This window comes from Pituophis catenifer, unplaced genomic scaffold, assembly GCF_029215685.1.
Source record: "Pituophis catenifer annectens isolate HBS135680 unplaced genomic scaffold, rPitCat1.0.hap2 SCAF_7, whole genome shotgun sequence".
Classification (NCBI taxonomy): domain Eukaryota; kingdom Metazoa; phylum Chordata; class Lepidosauria; order Squamata; family Colubridae; genus Pituophis; species Pituophis catenifer.
In genome coordinates this window covers 41,668,327-41,690,824 of record NW_027256887.1, presented here as the reverse complement: position 1 = coordinate 41,690,824, position 22,498 = coordinate 41,668,327, and the positions used below count along the sequence as shown (strand labels likewise).

General features: G+C 35.4%; 1 protein-coding gene across 2 annotated transcripts in view; it reads right to left on the bottom strand.

The window, feature by feature from the left end:
- Positions 1–735: 735 nt before the first annotated feature.
- The window catches only part of MON2 (MON2 homolog, regulator of endosome-to-Golgi trafficking), an 86,253-nt gene continuing 64,490 nt past the window's right edge, over positions 736–22,498 (bottom strand). The window contains exons 25-35 of one of the 2 annotated variants that reach the window (XM_070948095.1): positions 19,894–20,092; positions 18,176–18,804; positions 13,569–13,712; positions 13,100–13,117; positions 12,703–12,831; positions 11,127–11,317; positions 8,220–8,280; positions 7,813–7,936; positions 6,366–6,573; positions 4,450–4,532; positions 736–2,016 (exon numbers count right to left, since the gene is read on the bottom strand). In XM_070948095.1, the coding sequence (XP_070804196.1) occupies positions 1,853–2,016; positions 4,450–4,532; positions 6,366–6,573; positions 7,813–7,936; positions 8,220–8,280; positions 11,127–11,317; positions 12,703–12,831; positions 13,100–13,117; positions 13,569–13,712; positions 18,176–18,804; positions 19,894–20,092 (1,950 nt within the window). In that variant the 3' untranslated portion in view covers positions 736–1,852. The remainder of the gene's footprint in view (positions 2,017–4,449; positions 4,533–6,365; positions 6,574–7,812; positions 7,937–8,219; positions 8,281–11,126; positions 11,318–12,702; positions 12,832–13,099; positions 13,118–13,568; positions 13,713–18,175; positions 18,805–19,893; positions 20,093–22,498) is intronic. The other variant, XM_070948096.1, reaches the window with a different exon arrangement.

The following is a 22,498-nucleotide window of genomic DNA, read 5'->3' as shown; positions in this document are numbered from 1 at the left end:
ATCAGATATAAAAAAGGGATTAATTATCTGAGTCAGACCTCTATGATGGCCCCCACAGAGATTGGCATTTGAAGTAAATTGGGAGAAAACAGACTAATCCTGTTGGTTATCAGGGAGTGCTGACTTGTCATGAGACAATATAGTTAGAAACAGGGTGTGGAATCTGCATCTTCAGTGTCTTCTGGCAAAGTTGTCTCAGGAGCCACATGTTTGTTATCAATGCTACCAGGATTATTTATCATATTCTCTTGTTCTAAATTCAGGGCACTTCAAAATATTTTAGGTAATTTAAAAGTCTCACTGAAATTATCTTTGAAGGTATATTGTTATAAAATGATTTTTATTCATACACCTTTGCCTATTTTACCAAAATTCTTAAGAGAAAAAAGACCATAACTCAATCTTACAAATGTACCTACTTATGCAGTATTTGTGACAATATCCAGAGTACTCTATTACAAAAGTGAGTGACTTGAAATATCTGCCTGATTTGAAATAGTTACTGTTTTACGCAGGCCAAACAACTGAAGTGATATGATTAGGATCTCGAACAATTTTTAGTAAAATGTACCAGTATATCATATTAACATATTTTTTATGACAAAATGATTTTATTAAAAAAATAACCCTGTGATTGTTGTTGTTCAGTTGCTAAGTCATGTTGCTAAATCTTTGCAACACCATGAACTATAGCACACCAGGCCACCCTGGACTCTAAGTAAAGGGAAACAACAATTGTACTTTGACAATTTACTGAATCTCTAAGCTATCTTCAAAAATACACTTCTTTCTTATATCACACACACATCATACCCAAAAAGAACAGTTTTTTTAGTTTGAAAAGATATTACAAAACAAAGCACTTAAGACAGCTGAAATCATGACAATGACATACAGTAAAATATTGCTGATACTTGAAAATACCTTGCTTTAGTTATAATTAATGGTGTTCAAAGCTGTTTAGGACCAAAACAAAGAAAACACATACATTTCAAATATAAGATTTTTAAAAAGTGTAGCATGAAAGAGCTAAAAGTAAAATAATTAGTTTATGAAATGAGGTATGATAGTTTTGAGTGTTACACAGCAATGTTCTGCCTATGCGGATTAATTTAACATAGCAGCTCACACGCTGTTTGCCACTATCTTTATTCACATGACTTGTTAGTAAAATTATTATTCAATGGCCACAGATAATATACGGTACATTCAAATATGCTAAAAAAGAAAGAAAGAAAAATCCTGTATGCTCAAAGATGAATGCACTTAAGTAAAAATACATATAACTTAATGTTCATAATAAATATATTTTCAACCCTTAAACATTATCAATATTTAAAAATAATTTAAATAATAAATGCAGGGTTTTTTTTTTACAGAACTGTACGATTTATTATACACAGAAATACACATTCCCTTTGTTTACAAAGGCTGGTTACAGATAATATGGAATGTTACAGTACCATCTTGCATAAAAGTTTAGTACAGTTTGTACTTGAAAAGAAGAGTGTAAAACTCCTGCCTAATAAATTCAACAAATCAGTTTCTTAATTACATCATTAAGTCATCCACAACAAGCTATACATAAGTCCACTTTTCAATCACCACTTCAAGTTACTGTAGCAAGTACTGTACGTTAAAATGGATTCTTCTCAGTCAAAAGCTTGTACTTTTTACCTCCACTCACTAGATTCAGATGTGAGCTTGATATGAATCACTGAATTCTGGTTATAAAGTTTAGAGGCTGTCAGTGCTGTTTACCAAGTACAAGTCATATGAGATTTATTAGAGATGTGTCAAGTCATAATAAACATTTTATTAGAATTTTTCTTTAAAAAGTATTAAAACTTGGTCATGACTCTCCATTCTGTACCTTGGATATTGGTGGATGCATGAAGTCCTTAAATGGCACTAATGCTTCTTTGAGAGCAGAGCAGACTTCTGAAGATGAACAGGTGATACATTCTACTAATGTTGGGTACAGAGCAATAACCTGTGCCCATGTGTTATCATCAACTGTAACAATAAGTACATTTATAAGATTTTTAGAACCTTTTTCACTGCCACAAAAGTATTATTAATATTGTTTAAATTTGGAGGAACATTGGGAGGTCTTTTTAGTGCTTTTTATTTCTTGCCATTTTTAACTGTAAGATTGGTCAAGTTAATGAAGCAAGTAAGAACTACTGGAGATTATCTTGACAGAAGCAGTTTTTATACCTGATGGGAGCCAGGTAACATTTGGGCACTGGCATCTTGCCTGAATATATGTATGAATGCATCTTATACCATAGAACTCCTGTGATTAAATTCTGCATAAAACTGTTTTTGATGCCAGTCATGGCAGTGTCTTTAGCCATTAAAGGAAATGAGTCATTCTGTCTAGATTTTTCTTTTCCTCTATTAAGAAATTAATAGAGGAATTACTTTCAAGGAATAACAAAGTTCAGAATGCAAAAATAGTCTTTCTCAACTAAGACAATAGCTTTTCTCAACTAAGTCTTTCTCAATAGTCTTTCTCAGCTAAGATGAGATGGATGGACAAGCTATGTAAGGCAGTGAAGGAAGCACGGGGAATCATTCCTTAGCATGAGATTGCTTGCTTAGCAACACAAATGTCCAAACAATACTGAACAGTCTTCTGTTCCTAGCATTATGTCTTCTAGACTCTCAGTAGCCTTACCTACTCTTAAGCTAATAAGACTCATGTACCCATAAATAACAGTTTTGTATGTCCCTTCTTCCTTGATCATAATTCAACTGTTCAAGACACATCTCCAGTGAATTGCTTATGACCTGCCTTTCACCAAAGACCATTCATAAGTGAATGGTTGTTAATTTTTTGTTGTATGAAAAATAACTAAAATAGAATATTTATAGTTTAAGAACAGATGAAACAGTCAATCTGTTTCTAGCATTTTGGGTAAAACCATAGTGACATTTGGAAAAAAAAGCTTTTAAATTATTTGGTATTGGTTAATGCTATCAGAAATACAAGACTCTACAGAATTAGAGGTTATAAATAGATATTAAATAAATTGGGGGACAGTTTCAAAATGTGAATTGGTTTTATGGGAAAATTATTCAAAGGGGCACCAAGACTGAAATATAAAGTATTTTATGCTAAATTTATTTCAGGACACCTAAATCTGATATAACTTTCATACATGTAATAAGCAGTTCAAAGCACATTAAGTACAGGTACTCCACAAGGCACAATGGTAATAGGTACCAGAATTTCCATTGCTAAGCAATGTAGCCATAAAATCTAATGTCACTATTGTGGCTCAAGGGCTTTTTGGTGTGCCATGGCTTTGGAGCTACAAAAAGCCCTGAGCCACAGTGGAATATGGAACCTCAGCAACCTCTGGAAGCTGCAGCTGCACTATCAACATGGCGCAAAGCTGCAGCATCTTGGGAAGCCCCAGATGCCCCATTGCAATCCCAGCCACAGTCCCCAACCTGGACTCTGTCTCCTCAGCTGACTTCATAATCTTCTTGCTCCCGCTGTGACAAGGCATGTCTGTCCTGGCCCTTTTGAGGCAGCTGCTGATCATGAAGCCATCTTCCCCAAGTCTCATGAAAAAACTGTCATATGCGACTCTGGGAAGAAAGTCGTGCGGCCAGCAGTTGCTTCATGAAGGGCCAGGCCAGGCATACTTGGTCAATATCAGGAGCAAGAAGATAGCAAAGGTGAGCTAAGGTGGCAGGGAAGACAGCGCAGAGGGCCAAAAGGACATAAATGGTGGGGAAAGGGGTGGATAGGGGAAGTTAAAGTATCCCTTCAGTAAGTGCAGGCAGGTTATCAAGTGCCCAATTTTGATCACATGACTGCAGGGGTGCTGAAATGGCCTGATGCTTCAAAATTTGGCTGTAAGTACCTTCGTTATGCAATGCTGTAATTTTGAACGGCCACTGAATGAATAATTGTAACTTGAGGACCACCTGCAGAATATCTGCATTCAGTCTCATATAATCTATTCATGTGCTAATTTTGAAATTAATATGATTGATTATCCTTCCATTATATAATTCAACCTATTATATATCTAAGTATTCTTAAAAGAATCAAAATGTATTTCATTTGCTAAATCATTTAGCACTTCATTTGCTTTTTTAAAGTTTTTTTTTGAAAAAAGTATATTTCAAAATTCCATTTTAGAAACATTTAAAATAATACCCAACTCTCTCTCAAATTATTTAGAACAAATACTTTAATCTTCCAAAAATTCATAATAGATACATACTGCAATAGGAAAAAATTGCTAACTTATATAACTTTATTTTAAAGCCTTTATGTCTTAATAATTGCAAATTATGACTCATCGTGAAAATCTTTACAATGTCATATCTACACTATCAGAGCCAAATTTAACAGTCTCTCTTTATCTTACAAGACTATAATTAATAAAAGGTAAAGTTGATACCCTATAAGAAAATATTACTTACCGTTTTCTGGCTGAGTTTTTTTAAGAGAGTCTATGAGAGTACTGACAGCTTTTAAAACAAATATTATTTCTGTAACTTGTTGCCTAGAGTAGGAATAAAAAATAAGACTTGATGTTAAAATTGTAGAAAGTTATAATCAAGATTTGATTACACTTATTTTATAAAAGACACCTTTGTCATTTCTCTATATCCCTTACTGTACTTTAATTAAAACAAAAGCTTGTGTTTTATCTAAACATTTCTCAAAGTATTACTTGATTTATTTCCAGAATATTGGTCCAAGAATCTAATTAAAGTGTCTTCAATAAAGCAATGGAAAATAAGACTAGCTAAGTATAGTTCTGTTTTCATTATGTATACTAACAATTACTTGAGCAAGTACGATAGGATGTAGTCAAAACAATCTTGCTGAGAAATAATGGTGAGACATATGTATACTGGGGAAGAAGGGGAGCCCAAGCTTTGCAGAATTACTGAAGTAAATTTTAGGGGAAAAGAACCTAAAAGGCAACTCTTCTTCCTTGCCTCCTTGACACATAAGGTATTCTTAGCATGCTCAGATTTGTGTGTAGTTTGATGGATAGAAACACCTGAGGTGGATTGAGGTATGTAAGGGTGACATTTTATTGCAGATCTTATTTGTCTCTAGAATTTTTGAACCCCAGCTATGTAAAGAATGATGAAGCAAGAGGTTGTTGCTGAGTTGTTTGTTTTTCTTCCAGACTGCTGAGTTTTGAAGCTGTTCTATCTTAATAAAGAAATCCCTGTAATTTTAAAAATTATAGTATAGGCATTTCAAAATATGTTTCTGTTAGAACCTAGGAATCTGTTGTCCAAAGTGAGGGAGAATGCAAATTGATACTCTTTGGATAGTTGCCCATATTAATTTCAAAATGTGCAATCTAAGGATTACTGTGTATGCAATTTCTTGCCAACACTTCTCATAGGAACATTAGAATAATTCACAGATTTAAGCATCTTTCTTCTAAATTCTAATTTTAGGTAAATCAAATTAAAACTTTGTTTAGCTAAAAAAAAAAAGTAAAAATCTCAGTTAAATATTATACAGAACTATTGGCTAGGTGATTTTATTGGAGTAATACTTTTTTAATGTAATGAAACAGCAAGAAAGAGATTGTTGTAACCAAAATATTGTTACTGCAAAACGCATAATGCCCCCACCGCCAGAAATTTTTATGTTAAAATAAAAATTCTTAGCTCTTAGTATGGTAAACTAGAAAATTATAATAGCTGAACTAATGAATAGAAAAAGATAGATTATCTTTTTCTAACACAACATTAACTTTATGTTTATATATGATAATTAAAATATATAATAGCAAATACTTTCAGCTGTCCAGCCATAGTCATAGCCATCTTTTACCAGCAGGGCTTTTATATAAATTTAAGGGCTAGTAGGCATTGATTGGAATCCCACCAACAATTGAGCTTACAAAGCTCAATGGGGCCAGTAAGGCAGGACTTACAAGTTCAGGGCTTGCAAAAAAGAGCTGGAACAATGTGCCATTTGCTATAACATTCTTCCCTTCTTTGCTTTTAGAATATTTATGTTCAGAGTGTCTGGGAAGATATGTGCAAAGTTACAGATGTTCTTTTTCTGTTAGTTTATTTTAAAAGTATGAAATTCTTTATGCGATTATTATTGTCAAATAAATTTATTTAGCAGTGGAAGCAAAGTCTACTCTTATAATCATGATGGTATATTCTGAAAATATTTCTTTCTTTAAAACCAGAGTTAATAAATTGTTTTGTTATTGGGTAATATATGTTTGCCCAAAAGAATCCTAGATGAACATTAAGTCTCGGATCTAAAATTAATTAGTTGATCACTAATGGGTGGCAGTAAGTAAATGGCCTTATTGAGAAAAGGAATATAAACAAAACTATGATCATACCGTGGAAGTGGACACTTGCCACTTAATCTTTCATCTTCTATGTAACGATAAAGCACATCTTGAGATCGTTTTAATAGAACAGAAAGTGCCATTCGTGAAATATAGCCTTCTTGAGGAGTTGTTACTTTGTTACTGAATGAAAACTGAAGCAGTGTTTCAAAACACATCTTGGAAAATTCCTCTCTCATGCGAATATCAATTTCTGCCTCTGTCAAAATCAAAAACCATCCTTGTTTTAAGAATTTATTTTAAAAGTAGTTAGTGGAATGAATAGTAGGACATATAAAGAAAGACAAAATATCCATAGTGAAAATTAACAGGGATAATATAAAAATGTATATGAAAGGATTAACAGAAAACTGATTAATCAACTTCGGCCATATCTACATTTTTAATGGTTTAAATTGTCAACTAGTCTAGAGAATCATTTTTTTCCCTATTAACTGGTAGAATTCCAAAGAAACTAGTGGGGTATCAAGGTCTTTTGAAATCAATAGCTTAAATGAGATGTAAATAATTTCTGTAATAAACATGCCTTAAACATGACTTTATTCTATCAGTTTCCTTCCTATCTTCTCCTTTGGGAAATAAAGATAATTCAACACAGAAGTAGAAATAATATATTTAATCGAACCTATTTCACTATATATTTGTTGATTGAAGTATTTAATCAGAATATTTAGTAACTGCATTGTCAAGACATGTTACAGTATGGAGAAATGATTTCTCAATTTGTTAAGTTTTACCTACAAGTATAAATATATATTTCTAAAACTTAATTTTTAAGAGCAGTCACTAAAACTATTGGGATTGTGAATATATTTTTTAAAATATGACTGCTATGTGAGCATAGGACTACATGTCAGCTACCCTAATGCCTCATTAATTCAAACATATTTTTTTCTGAACCCAAATGGCTACAAAGATATGAATTAAATAATACAAAATTTTTAAAAAGCTTGGAAGAATAGCTAAAATTATGTCTTTAAAATAAGCAGCAAAATTGTTCCCTGAGCCAGAACTCAGCCCATGCCAATTTTAAAGGACACCCTTTTTTGTTTTAGATCTGAATATTGCACACTACTGTTGAACATATTAAATCTTTTGCACTGAATTTTTATTGTGCCTGAATATTGCCAGCTGCCTGCAATTACTGCGAGTTCAATTCTCACCAGGCTCAAGGTTGACTCAGCCTTCCATCCTTCCTAGGTAGGTAAAATGAGGACCCGGTTTGTGGGGGTAATAAGCTGACTTTGTATAAAATAGAACACCGCTTGGGGGGGGGGCAAAAGCCCTACTAAGCAGGTATATACAAAAGTATGAAGGCTATTGCTTAAAAGCATTGTAAGCCGCCCTGAGTCTCCAGAGAAGGGCGGCATATAAATCAAATTAATAAAATAATAAAAAATAAAAAATATATCTCTTTATATTCTTTTGATTGACATACCTGTAAATGAAGAGGATTGAGAATGTATTGAACCTTTATTAAGCATAGTCATGATCTGACCAACAAATTCCTTGGGAATAAAATTAGCATATGGCAGTATCTCTGTACTGATGAGCTGCACCACCTATAACAAATGAAAGACAAAGTTTTTGAAATAGTAATTTAGCAAACACTCATAACAAGACTGAAGCACAGACTGCAAAATTAAATGAAATTATGAATGATATCAGCAAATTGGAGTATGCTGGCCACTTTGTTTAGTATGTATATAAAAATCTTCTGCAAACAGATATCACAGCTGATAACAAAATCTACACTTTATACAAATTTAGCGATTATTATGATAAAATATTTTGTTATGTAAATATGAACTCTATATTTTCGGATGCTAAGAAATATATACTCACTTCAACATCAATATTTTCATTTCTTTGAAACTCCTGAATAGAAAGATTATCTGGAGGTACACTGAAAGGCAAGTAAAAATAGCCTTAATTAATGGTTGGAGAACCATTTTGAAAAAATACCAAAGAAATTATCTTCACCATAGTAAATATTTCTATGGGAAAATGATTTTAATTAGACCTCAGAATATATCAAAGGTTTACAATTAGTTCATTATTTTCTTCTTTTACTAATGGAGAACTAAGACACATTTGTGAATCGATGGTGGAGTTGATATAATTTCTCTTTCACTACTTACAACATGAAGGAAGTATGTTTTTAAAACATATTACTTTCACAAAGCAAAAAACAAAACAGTGAAACTGGGCTTCCATATCAAGATTCTGGATATTTCACACCTGATATGGTATCAACCATTTGCAGCAGCAAGATAGAACCACAATGTAAATTACAGGAGACAGAAGGACCACAGCTCCTTCCAAACATATTTTATGATTATTAACTTCACTGCACAAAGCTTTATGGTGCTCTTTTAACTGATTTTGTGTGAAGGAAACATTGGATAACATGGTATTGTCAGATAATAGAAAAGATGCATAGAAATGTGTGGGACAACCTAGACAGAGATGTCAAACCCAAGGCCTGCAGGCCAGATCCGGCCTACGATGTAGTTAGATCTGGCCCGCAGGGCAGCTCTGGAAACAGTGAAGGACTGGCCCACAGCCCGGTCCAGGCCAACCAGGTGCAGATCTACAACCTGGTGGTGGCCATCCGGGCTGGAACACGGTCAGCCTTAGATCCACGGGGGTCATCCTGGAGCAAGAGAGGGGGCACCATTGCCCTGAGCGCACCCCCAGGAGGGCTGCCTCCTGTATGCACACCCAGGAGGTGGTGCCGAGCTGGTGGTGACCCAGGGCGGCCGCGCAAGTCAGATTTAAGGCTGATTGCATTCCGGCCTAGATGGCCGCCACCAAGTTGTAGATCAATGCTGTGCCCGCACCAGAACCTCCATGCCCTGCTTGCCGGTCTGGCCTCGCAGTCTGCAAGGCTTTCCTTTCACCGGGACTGCCCCCACTCCCCCATGGCAGGGGCATGCCACAGGTGGCACGGTGCTGCCAATATTCCCTCTCCCCTTGTCTCTTCCTGAGCACAGAGGAAGGAAGGAAATGGGGATGAGAATGGGGAATGAGAAGAAGGGAAGAAAGGGGAGGGAGGAAGGAAGAAAGAAAGAAAGGGAATATGGGTAGGGATAAGAGGAGTAAGGATGAGGGAGAGAAGGAAGGAGGGGGAAAAGGAGAAAGAAGGATGGGAATGCAATGCCTGCAATTACTGAAAGTTCAAATCTCACCAGGCTCAAGGTTGACTCAGTCTTCCATCCTTTCGAGGTAGGTAAAATGAGGACTCGGTTTGTGGGGGCAATAAGCTGACTTTGTATAAAAAAAGAACACCGCTTGGCGGGGGGGCAAAGCCCTACTAAGCAGGTATATATAAAAGGTATGAAGGCTATTGCTTAACGCATTGTAAGCCGCCCTGAGTCTCCGGAGAAGGGTGGCATATAAATCGAACCAATAAATAAATAAATAATGAGAGGGAGAGAGCATCTGAAGGAAGTCCTGCCTTAGCACTTGGCCACAGCATACCTGCTGCCCTTTCGCCATCCCCTTGCCCCCTCTTCTCTTGGTGGTCTCCCATCCTATAGTTGAGGTTGCTTCGGTAACAAAGCTGGGTCTCCTCGCAAGGAGACGGAGTGAGTTTCCCTCTGACCCACACACTTTGCCTCCTGCACACACCATGAGCAACCTGGCCAAGGAGAGTGAGCACTGCAGCAGCAGCCTCGAGGAGGAGATAAGTGCAACTGAGGGCCCGCTCAGGGAAGCGGGGTTATGCTGTGTTGTGAGGTCATGGAAGCTCAAGGGCTGGGCTCGGCACTTGCCCTCCATTGTCTAGGGCTCTGGACAGTCCGTGCCACTGGCATGGCTTGAGAGAGACGGTAAGGCTTCTCTGGTGGAGAAGGGTTTGGCGCTCACCTTGGTTTTGCCTTTCTCCGCTGGAGACAATAGATCCCCCCAGCCCTGCCCATGGCCTGAAATGAGTGATGTTGAGCTGCCCATGTCTACCCTAGCCACGCCCATCCAGTTATGCCTCCCCCCAAGGTCAACCACAACCCTGATGCGGCCCTAGTCTACTACTTGTTGTGTAACAGAGTTACTTTCATATGGTTATTGTATCGAGCAAGTAACAAATACTCATTTGTTTATACTTCTTCATCCACGTAGAGTCAGAATTATTTTAGATAGGTGATTATTTTTTTGCCTCCCTTTTAGTACTGTTGAAAGATGGCACCATACCCTGCCATGGTAAAGGCTCTTTTACGCTATGAGTAAATTAATTCTGTTAGGTATGAGGCCAGTTTTAGAAAGTATATTATGTATTGGTCTGCTGGCAGTTTAGGAGCTCTACCTAAATCAGTTTAGTGTTCCAGATCCATAATAGGTTACTGAGCAATATAGTCCCTTTTTAATTCTTTTTGTAGAGAAAGACTGTACAGTAGGGTCTATATTTTGCAAATAAGGGAACTCATCTAGTAACACCTGCAGCTTTCTGACAGCATTGAGATGGGAAAGACCCTCAGGTAATCAGACAGGTTTTAGCTACAATACTGCAATAAGAAGTTTGTTAGAGATTGGTAGAAATTATGTTTCCTTTCTTAGGGATTTTAATATAATACAATAGAATGAAAAAAATCCCAGCTACAACTGACTAAAAACAAGCCAAAAGAAACTACTCCAAATATCACTGTCATTATTTAATACAAAGGCACAATGTGGGGAAAAAATTCAAATTATTCTATTTCAAAACACTTGAACTCCATCCTCTCTACATTGCCCCACTATACAATTATTCTTTACCTTTTAGTAAACAAAAAGTTTTCAAAAGTGGTGGCTAACTCTGGCCACATACTGTCAAATTTTCCAGAGGAAGCATGCTGTCTAGCAACTGGTAACCCAATTGAGAGAACTTTAAGGAGTGAAGAGACTGCGAGTTTCCATGTGCTTTCTGAAGGGCAAGCATATTTCAGACTAAGAGGCATCCTTAGTGTCTGTCAAAATAAAATATTACATTGGTTTCAGTAAGATATATGTATATGAAACATATATGAAACTCAGCTGTACAGGTAGTCCTCAATTTACAACAGTTCGTTTAGTGACTGTTCAAAGTTACAAGAGGACTGAAAAAATGACACGACCAGTTTCCACACTTATGACGGTTATAGCATCCCCGTGGTAATGTGATCAAAATTCAGATGTTTGGCAATTGACTCATATTTATGACAATTGCAGTGTCCCGGGGTTACGTGATCCCCTTTTGTGACCTTCTGACAAGCGAAGTCAATGGTGAGGCCAGTTTCACTTAACAACAGTTTGACTAATTTAGCAACTAGTGTGATTCACTTAACAACTGTGGCAAGAAATGTCATAAAATGGGGCAAACTCACTTAACAAATGTTTCACTTAGCACAGAAATTTTGGACTCAATTGTGGTCATAAGTCGAGGACTACCTGTACTTGCATTTAAATCCCACTTACAGACAAGGAACAAACAACCTATAACTTTAGCTGGACTTAAATGCATAGGATGGGTATAGAGGAAGAGAAGTCACAACATGTAGCATTTAGGAATGAGTGAAATCTGGGGAATTTTTAAAAGGCATTTCATGTTGGTTCTGCAAATTATTAATAGGAAACCATCTCAAATAAATGGACATGCCATTCAGTATATTCAATGATTCACACATGTCGATATTAAAAATACTATTTTTCAGGTATTCTCTAAATATGGTAGAAAAACTGCTGGTTCTCCACTGTATAGCTCTGGGAAATATCTGCAAAATTTGAAGGGAGTATGTGAATAAGTAACAGCCACATACCAAGAAATATAGTGTCTATGGTTTGTCTTTCATTATGTTCATAAACATTAAAGAGTGCTAAGAGAAAGGATATACTTCACATAATGCGTAGGTAGGCTTTCATGTTACCTCAGCTCAGCTTTACAAAACATTAGAAAGACTTAAGACATTTGAACACTTTGGTCAGCCTCTTCTCTTTATTATATATGATAGGTACCACAGATGAAATAAAGACTTGAATGAATTCTGAATTACAATGCTCTTTAGTCTTACTTTAAAACAAAATAATGTATTGTTTTTGATTACTATATCTTCATATCCTTCAAATAATACTTGCTATCAGAAAAATGTTACAAAGAAATAACTAAATGTGATCCACACTGATAATTGACAAAATAAATGATTCTCAAAGAATAAAGATATGGGAGAGTGTAATTCTTGAAATAATAACTGAAAAAACAATAGTAGTAAGTCACCCTTAGGTTTTCATGCAAGTTTCATAATCCAACCTCAGACTTGGGAAACAATAATGCAGCTCATTTTAAAGAGTAATCTTAAAATCTATATAAAATATTTACCTTGATAATATTTTGAAGGACTCTTTCATTTACCACAGCTTTGTGACAAGCAGTCTTTTGGTACAGATCTACCACAACTTCTAAAGATCTTTCTGCAAATGGTACATAATTAAGTGCTACCCATTCTGCCTAAAACAAACAAACAACAGATTGTATAAAAGAAAATAAACAGGCCTAGTTGGTTGCATGCACATTTTTTGAAGATTATAAAAAGAAAAATATCTGATCCATGAATTTTTTTTAAAGACATTCCCAGTCCCACACACATATATATATATATATATGGAATTTTGAACTGGCAATTACATTTTGAATCAAAGACACTCTTAAGCACGTGCAATATTGCAGTTTATGAAGGAAGAATGTTAAGCATGATCTTTAAAGAATTTTAACTCACCGGTGCAAACAGTTGTATCTATAGTGATTCCATTGTGTTGCATAATAAACAGAATAAGGAAAAATTAATATATTTTTATACATTTTACCTATATCATTCTTCTGGTTGCGTAGTATTATAAGTGCAAATGTAGTCAAATCAGTGACATTATGTTTGAATTTCATAAAATAAAGTATTAAAAGTAAAATATATGATTTAATACTCAAATGAAAATGCAAAATTAGTTAAACCATCTTTGCTAACTAGGACATTTATTTTGATTTTATAATTTCTTTTCTTAGTAGAGTGTCAATATCAAGTAGGAAATTGACAGGAAAAAAAGGAAACTGAAAAACTTTAGATATTTACTTAATTAGTTGGTAACATAAATATTGGCCAAACTCAGTTGATTGATAATTATAAATTCATGCAAAACTAAATGTATTTTTCAATCTAAGCTTTTAAAAGTAAAACAGTTAAAACATCTCACCTGATTGAATTTTGCATTGGCAATGTGTTTTGTTTCTAGCTGTCCGTATTGTGGTGGTTTACAGGAAAATTCAACAAAAGCTAACAACTGATCAAAGATAGCAGGATACATTACTTGCATGTTTTCTGAACCTATGCATATAGCCTATAAAAATCAATTAAAAAATTAATTTTCCAGAAAATATTTAATTCATTGGAAAAATATGACATATGTATATAGTTTTGTGATGTATATTTTAAGAATGTGAAATGCTGTAGGCATTGGGTTTCTCTAGTATAAGAAAGCTTCATGAACTCTGTCACTGCTACAAAATACGTTGAACTGATAAAGCAGTCCAGTCTGCTGAACTAATTCAAAGGGTAATTACTTAACTGCTAAACTTTACATTAAATACATTAATTGATACATTAGTTAGAGTGGTAACAATTCAGAAATCAATGAAACTCTCACATTAGCTAACATCTGATTTACTTAGATACATACAATAGTAACAGTGGAAAATGCAGATCAGATAGAAAGGTAGAAACAGTATTTTTGTCAAATGCAAAAAAAAAAAAAAAGATAATTCAGGGCAATTGGTCCCTGAGTTATCTACAGATTATGGAAAGAATACAAAATTCTATAATAATAGTGGTGTGCATAATACCAAAGTAATTGATAAAGAAGAAAATATTTTGAAGGAAGAGTATAGTGATGATAATAGTAGGTCAAAACAATCTGAATGGTATGCTTGTTCAAATGATCGGTCCCATCAAAAAATATTCTGACATAATGCTTCAGATAGCTATCACTTCATTTTTGTAACTATCCGAAGAAACAATATAAATATTTTTGAAGAGAATGGTTTCACAAGTAATAACTAGGCTAATATTAAATAATCTATATACTACAGGTAGTCCTCAACTTATGACCATAATTGAGCCCAAAATTTGTAATGTTAAGTGAGAAATTTAAGTTTTAGTCCATTTTATGACTTTTAAGTGAGTTTTGCCTTATTTTATGATCACATTTTTAGTGAATCACTGCAGTTCTTAAATTAGTAACATGGTTATTAAGTGAATCTAGTTTACCCATTGACTTTGCTTGTCAGAAAGTCGCAAAAGGGGATCATATGACCTCAGGACATTGCAAACATAAATGTGAACCACTTGTCAAGCATTCAAATGTAAATCACGTGACCGTGGGGATGCTGCAATGGTCATAAGTGTGAAAAATGGTCATAAGTCACTTTTTTCTGTGCTGTTGTAACTTCGAATGATCACTATATGAACTGTTGTAAGTCGAGGACTACCTGTATATTGAGCATTTGTCAATAAATTTATCTTCTAGTTGACATATGCAAGAAATTGGTCCATTCAGAAATCCAAGAATCAATAAGCATTATGATTGTTGAGTATCTGCTTAGAAAGAGCATCTACCTGTATTTTGGCTGTTATTATGTGTTATCTGGCAGTGCGTAACTTACTAGAACAGCACAGGATCCCCAGGTTGTAGGGAGAAGGAATGTTCTATGAACCAATAGCTATTCCATTTCTGTATGCAGCTAGAGGAGCTTTATGGGATGATGTGGAGGATATTAATGAGTTATATTTTGAAGAATGAGATTTTGCTCCCTATTTATCTGCATTTCTTTTACAACCAATGTTGAAGCATTACAACTGAGGTTGTTTTTAATATTTTATATCTTGAATCCAGAATCAAAACATTGATAAACATTCTGCATTTTTATTTGATGGCTAACTTCGTGTAACTCTTGCCTTTACTCTGTTTGTTTATATTCTAGATAATGGGCAGCTTTGAGTCTTAAATTAGATTCTTCTTTTAGCTTGAATTGTTTTCAATCAAAGTAATTTAAATCAGCATAGATAAGAACTTCATTTATTTAGATCAAGACTTCTCCTTCTTAAGTGATACTACACATCTTACTACTAAAGCAGGAGTCCTCAATACCTGTGCTAGGAACTGGGCCACACAGCTGGAGGTGAGTGATGGGTGAGCAAGTGAAACTGAAACCACCACCCCTTTCAGGTCCATGGAAAAATTGTCTTCCACAAAACCGGTCCCTGGTACCCAAAATATTGGAGACCACTGCACTAAAGACTATAATTTTTTCAGTTAATTGGTTTATTTTTATACTGTTTTCTTTTACATTTAAATCTCTATTTCCTTGTACCCTGTACCCATTGTGCATGTAGAGACCATGTCTTAAAAGCATTCTTGTATTTTAAAAAGCCATAATCCATGATATTTTTGAAATTAAATATTGAATACAAAATTATAAATGGAATATATAAATAGCAAATAAAAAAAGTGGTAAACAAAAATAAAACCCCTAGATTAATATAAAGAAATAAAGTTAAATAGCTACTTGGTATGGTTAGTACATTTACTTTTCATTAGTGAAAGTAAAATGACTAGTTAAATAATTTAGTTCTGGAATATGACTTAATTTATTCTTTTATATACTAAAAATAAAAAATGGTAAATGCTTAAATTCAGTTAACAGATTAAATATAGGGTTGCATACAGTATTTACATCTATATTACATATATACCTATCATGCTTTTTCTTTTGGGTTAAGCACTATTATGTATAATGAGAGAAAAAGAGTAAGAAATAAGCTACAGAAATTAGGATGAGAAACATACCTCAGTTTACACTAAGGTCATTTATTCTACCTCTTTAAACCTTTCTGTCCTTCAAACCATCCTTACTTCAATTGTGTTGATACAATGCCTTTCATACAAGACATTTTTTAAATGTTCCATCTTTTTCTTTTTGAAGATTCCAATAATTCCAATTTACTCATGTTTACCTTTTCTTTTAACCCATCATTATATATCTGTTTTGTGGCTCTATAGCATGGGTCCTCAAATTATGGCCCGTGGGCCACATGCGGCCCACCGAAGCCATTAATCTGGCCCGCACAGGACCACGCGGTTGCCCTGCCCATCCTTCAGCAGAGCGCAGAACTTGCCTTTGGGAGCCCTGTGGGCTGGAACTGAAAAGTAAGCCCAACAATTTTGGCCTGCAGAATGCTGCTGGAGGGGTGTATGTGTGTGTGTGTATGTGTATGAAAGGAGACCAAAAAACAGGTGAAAACGGCCCATCTTTGGCCAAAAAAATGAGCCATTTTTGCCTGGTTTTAGCCTGAAGAATGCTTCTGGAGGTGGTGGGTGGATGAAAAACAGGGTGCAGAGATGTCCCAGGAGGCCAAAAAAAGGGTGAAAACAGCCTGTTTTTCACCTCCCCCGCCTCCAGAAGATAGAGACAGAGGGAGAGAGAGAAAGAGAGAGGGAGATATAGAGAGAGAAAGAGAAGGAGAGAGAGACAGAAAGAAAGAAAGAGAGCGAGGGAGGGAGAGAGAGAAGGTAAGAGAAAGAAGGAAAGAGAGAGGGAGGGAGAGAAAGAGAGGGAGAGAGAAAGAAAGAGGTAGAGAGAGAGAGAGAAAGAGAGATTTCTCAAGCTCCTTGGGGCTGAGAAGAATTGCTGCAAAACTGAGTTTTCTGAAGTGGACCACTAGACTCCTAAACAACTGAAAAAACGATCTAGTAAAAAGAAAAGGCAACCGAAAGAGCGACATGCAAACAAAAGCAAATAAAACACCTCAGAAGCAAAACAAATTAAAGTTTAATGTTAATTGTTCAATGGACTGTTAAATTGGCCGCAGCCACCTAGTCACATGCCCTAGCCATGCCCACCTAGCCCCGCCCCCCCAGCCGATCCGCCCCCCCAACAGTCTGAGGGACTGTGAATTGGCCCCCTATTTAAAAAGTTTGAGGACCCCTGCTCTATAGTAATTCATTCTTTCTATATTTACTTTTTTATATTTGTCAATCATTTTTATATTTAATCAACTTTGTTAAACAACAAATTTGTTGTTGATCCTGTCTCTTCTTGTTTCATTAATTTCACTGAAACTTTATTGGATGAGAATTACACTGATCAAGATCTATCAATTTAATTTATATTTTACATATACATTACATTTTAAATGCATTACAACACCTGCAAATTAATTTCAGATTTGTATTTTCAAAAAACGTTTTCTCGATTCAGAAAATATGTATATAATGTTAAAGAACTCTGACTGGCAGGATCTAGCAAGAGAGCCTTCTCTGCTGTTGGAATATTCTTCCCTTGGAGGTAAAGCAGACCCCCCACTACCCTAATTTTCTGAAGAGCAGTTAAACATGGCTCTGTGGCCTTGCATGAGAAGCTCAGAGCAGCACACAGCTGTGGGGCTGGTTAGTCTCTGAATCACCTTTTAATTAATTTTAATCAGCCACCTCTTAAATTTTTAACTTTTGAATATACTGTTTTATATTTTAACATTTTATTGTATACTGCCCAGAGTCCATATCTGAGGGATAAATGTGAAAAAATAAATACATAAAAAATAAATTAAAAATGTAACATTAATCTATGTTGTGACAGATCTTTTGAATAAAGAGTACTGAGCAGACACTTGAAACAGTATTTCTTTCAAGATGTAGGAAAATTATTTTAAGCAATTAAAGTTAATTATGGTTATTAATATATAAGGCCATGGATGACAGCATAAAAGAAATTGAGTGCTTTTCATATTGTATTTAAAAATTGTTACCTTTTGTAAGACATCTAAAGCTGTAAGTACAGCTTCTTGCAAACTTGTTAGAACTGCCTCAGTATATGATGGTAAGATGAAAGGAGATGCATCAGAACTGATTGGAACAGAGATTGCACCATGTAGAATGACGCCTAATTTTTGGAGATCATCCATACTGAAACCTGTTTTAATGTGTTGATAAAGGGCTGGAAATATCTGTATTAAAGCTGTAAGAAAAGGCTGGCTGGGAATAAAAGTCATTTTATCAAAAGAAAGTGGGGGCTTTGTACTTTCTGAACCAATTCTAAACCAACTGTTCCATGCAGCCCACCAAAGATCCAAGTCTTCAATTTCATCAGTTATCACAGGGGGCTCAGTTGCACTATATTTTCCAATCCTTTCTCCTATAGAATCAGTTCTCATAAAAGATCTTCCAAGGCCAGTGGCAGTCACTGATCCTATGAGGACAGGCACAGGAACATTAATAGCAGGTGGTGTATCAGGTTTTTCAGTTTCTCTAACAGGAGATACAATTTGTAAGATTTCCTGAAAGCTTTTCAAAGCAGCCAAAGAAACCTCATTGTTTTTGCTGAGTGCAGCTGACTGAATGTGATCAAGAAGAACATCCCAAGCTTCAGAAAAATCTCCTGTTAGGGAAAAAGAAAACACAGTAAGATATGCTTCATTATTACTATGATATATATTAAAAATAGCTCACTGGTTAGAGAAAAATTGATTTGTTATAAAGTATACAAAATACGATACATTACACTACTCTCCAAGGATGTGTGAGATTTCATCAGCCACTCTACCTCCATGGACACCATCCCAAATCTACTGCCCAATCCACTATTAAACAATACTATGCAAATTCAAGATAGGAGACCATTTCAGGGTTAAGGTTAGTCCTCTGTTAAAGCAGAATGTCAATTAAAGCTTAATTTACATCATTTGTGTCATTTCACCACATTTGTATCATTACACAACTATGTGTGTGATAGTTACAGATGGTCCTTGCTTAATGAGTACTTGTTCAACAACCATACAAACTTATGCTGGTGCTGAATGAGTGGTTGTTATTAGTCCTCATGATTATGATCATGGTCCAGGTGCTTGGTGACTAGTTTACAACACTGCAGCATCTTACAATCACATGATTGCCATTTACTACCTTTATTGCTATCTTCCTACAAGCAAAGTTAATGGGGAAATTGGCAGGAGGTCGCAAATGATAATCACATGACACTGCGCTTAATGCAATGGGTTTGTTTGACAAGAGCCAGAACTTCCATAGTGGTTGATTACATGAAATTGCATTTTACAACTGCATCACTTAGCATCAGACATTCAGTCCTAATTACCTGTATATAAATGATGAAAATTTAAAGGAATCATATGAACTAATTCAAAAACAGTGGACTCTGGTACCTTGGGATGCTGTTTTGATAGAAAGTTTTTGGTTGCACTTGAAATTCATTAAATTGAGATCCAATTAACAATAAGGAAACAGGATTTTTGTCATAAAAGGAAGAAATTACTTTTCAATTAATGCAAAATCAGCAAGAAAATCTTATGACATAATGAAGTAAATAAATTAACTGAATTTGTATTAAAAATAAGAGTTATAAATATAATCAAGATGAAAATTAAATTTCTTATTCATGCATAATACATCTTCAGAACCAAAATGTCTATATAAAAACCCTGACTTAAACATAAATAAGAATCCACTGTACCTAAGGACTGCAACAAATACCGCCGTGTGTTGAATATTCTAGCTACTCCAGCCAATGTTAGTACCCATGTCTCAGCCCACTGTTTCTCTGCTGTATCTCGTGAATGGTGAATGAGAATGTTACCACCACCAGATTCAATCTTCTCTTTATCAGCAGTTGTAGAAGATTCCCGCACTCTATCCAGCAAATGAAAGAGAACCTATAAAATATTTAAGATCTTTAAACTAATATTAATAAATAAACACATTGGCATATGTCTTTTCAGTGATGAAGAATTTGTAATTGGCATTTTATTTCATTTTATTTCAAATCAGTTTTGACTCCTGGCAACTACCTGGACTAGTCCCTGCAATTTTCTTGGCAAGATTTGCAGAAGGGATTTTCCATTTTTCTTCCCAGGGCTGAAAAAGAGAGACTGGCCCAAGATCATCCAGTTAGCTTCATGCCTAAAATAGGCTCACGGTCTCACAGTTTCTAGCCTGATGTATTAACCACTACACTAAACTGGCTCTCATTCTAATTTTACTACAATATACTTTTAAGTTGATTTACCACCTTTGATACAGGTTTAAGTGTTACAACAGAGCTAGTGTCTTTAAGTGCTTTTCCTTTGAAATTGAGTAGAATTTTAAAACATTAATTAAAATAAAAACAGTTGTTGCTTATACTGTAATAAAGAATTAGAATCATATTAGGCCACTTTCTAATTTCACTGAATTCTAAAAACATGCTCAAGTGAGAATATTGATTCCATTAACTAGAGATTCAAAACACAAAATTGATTTAGATAAAAAAGAGAAAGAAAAGAAAAAAAAAGAAAAAAGTGAAGAGGACATTGTATGAGAGAACTTTATTTAAATGAGAGGACAGCAATCATTGATTTTTGCCATCTCTCTAGTTCAGTCACATGGTTTGCTTAGTTGCTATGTTTCTCAGTAACAATTTTGTTGGAACCAATTGCAGTCGCTAAATGATGTATGTTGTTGGGTTCCATAAACAGTATTTAATTGCAATCCAATACAGTAATTTGATGATGCGCAAGAAACAGTCCATATAGTTTTCTTTGACTTTTCCAAGCAAAAACTTCAATTTCCAATAAGCAAGTAGTTGCCTTTTCAACAGTATGACTCAGTCTTCTAATTCTATAAATTATATTTGATCATTTACCTGTTGATAGAAATAACTGATCTCACTTTTTAGCAAATTATACCTATATCTATTTTTCATATATGTAAAAGAAACTTTCTGGAGTGTCAGAGCACTCCTCTCAGAATTTACAGTTTCCAACTTAGGTAGGATGCAAAAGGAGAACATAATAAATACAGCTGAAAAAAAGTGAAGTCATACACTTAGCATCTATTTTTCATATATGTAAAAGAAACTTTCTGGAGTGTCAGAGCACTCCTCTCAGAATTTACAGTTTCCAACTTAGGTAGGATGCAAAAGGAGAACATAATAAATACAACTGAAAAAAAGTGAAGTCATACACTTAGCATCTTTGCTTATATGTAATATACAGCGGATTCAGAAAGTAATCAGACCCCCTTCACTTTTGTCAATTTTGTTATGCCGTCTGATTCTGCAGTTGTTGAAATTCATTTTTTTCTCATTAATCTAGTACCTCATAATGACCTCAGTACCTCATAATGACAAAGTGAAAGCAGAATTTTAAAAATGTCTATAAATTTATTAAAAAGAAAAAACTGAAATATTACATTATTGTAAGTATTCAGACCAGGGGTGAAATGCTTCCGGTTCAGACCGGATCACCCGATCCGGTAGCAATGGAGGTGGGTGGTTTGGAGAACCGGTAGCAAAAATCCCTGCCCCCTCCCCCATGCCCAGCTAAGCTGCACAATCATCAGAGGCTTTTTTTTTTACTTTTAAAAGCATTTTTTCTACAACCTCTTCAGCCGAAAAAATGCTTTTAAAAGAAAAAAAAAAGCCTCTGATGATCAGGCAACTCAGCTGGGATCGTCAGAGCCTTTTGAAAGCATTTTTTTACAACCTGTTCGCTGAAGTAAAAAAAAACAATTGGCCACATTACCCCCCCCCCCCCAAGCCACACCCACAGAATCGGTAGTAACAAATTTTAGATTTCACCACTGATTCAGACCCATTATTCAGTACTTTGCTAAAGCACCTTTGACAGCAGTTACAGCCTTGAGTCTTCTTGGGTATGATGTGACAAGCTTTGCACACCTGGATTGGGGGATTTTTTGTCCTTCTTCCTTGCAAATCCTCTCCAGCTCAGTCAGGTTGGATGGCGACCATCGGTGGACAGCAGTGGTGGGATTCAATTTTTTTAACAACCGGTTCTGTGGGTGTGGCTTAGTTGGGGGTGTGGCTTGGTGGTCATGTGACTGGGTGGGCGTGGCTAGCTGGTCATGTGACCGGGTGGCCGTGGCTATGTGCATAGGGACTACTCAGAGGGCTGAAAAAAGTCATTTCTGACTGGTCCTCGCACTTATGACCATCCTCACATTTATGCCCATTGCGGCATTCTTAACAACCGTGTCAGTCATTTCACCACTACTTCTCTTCACCATGGTGACAAGATAGGGCAAAAACGTAAAATGTGAGGACAGTCATAAGTTCGAGGAGT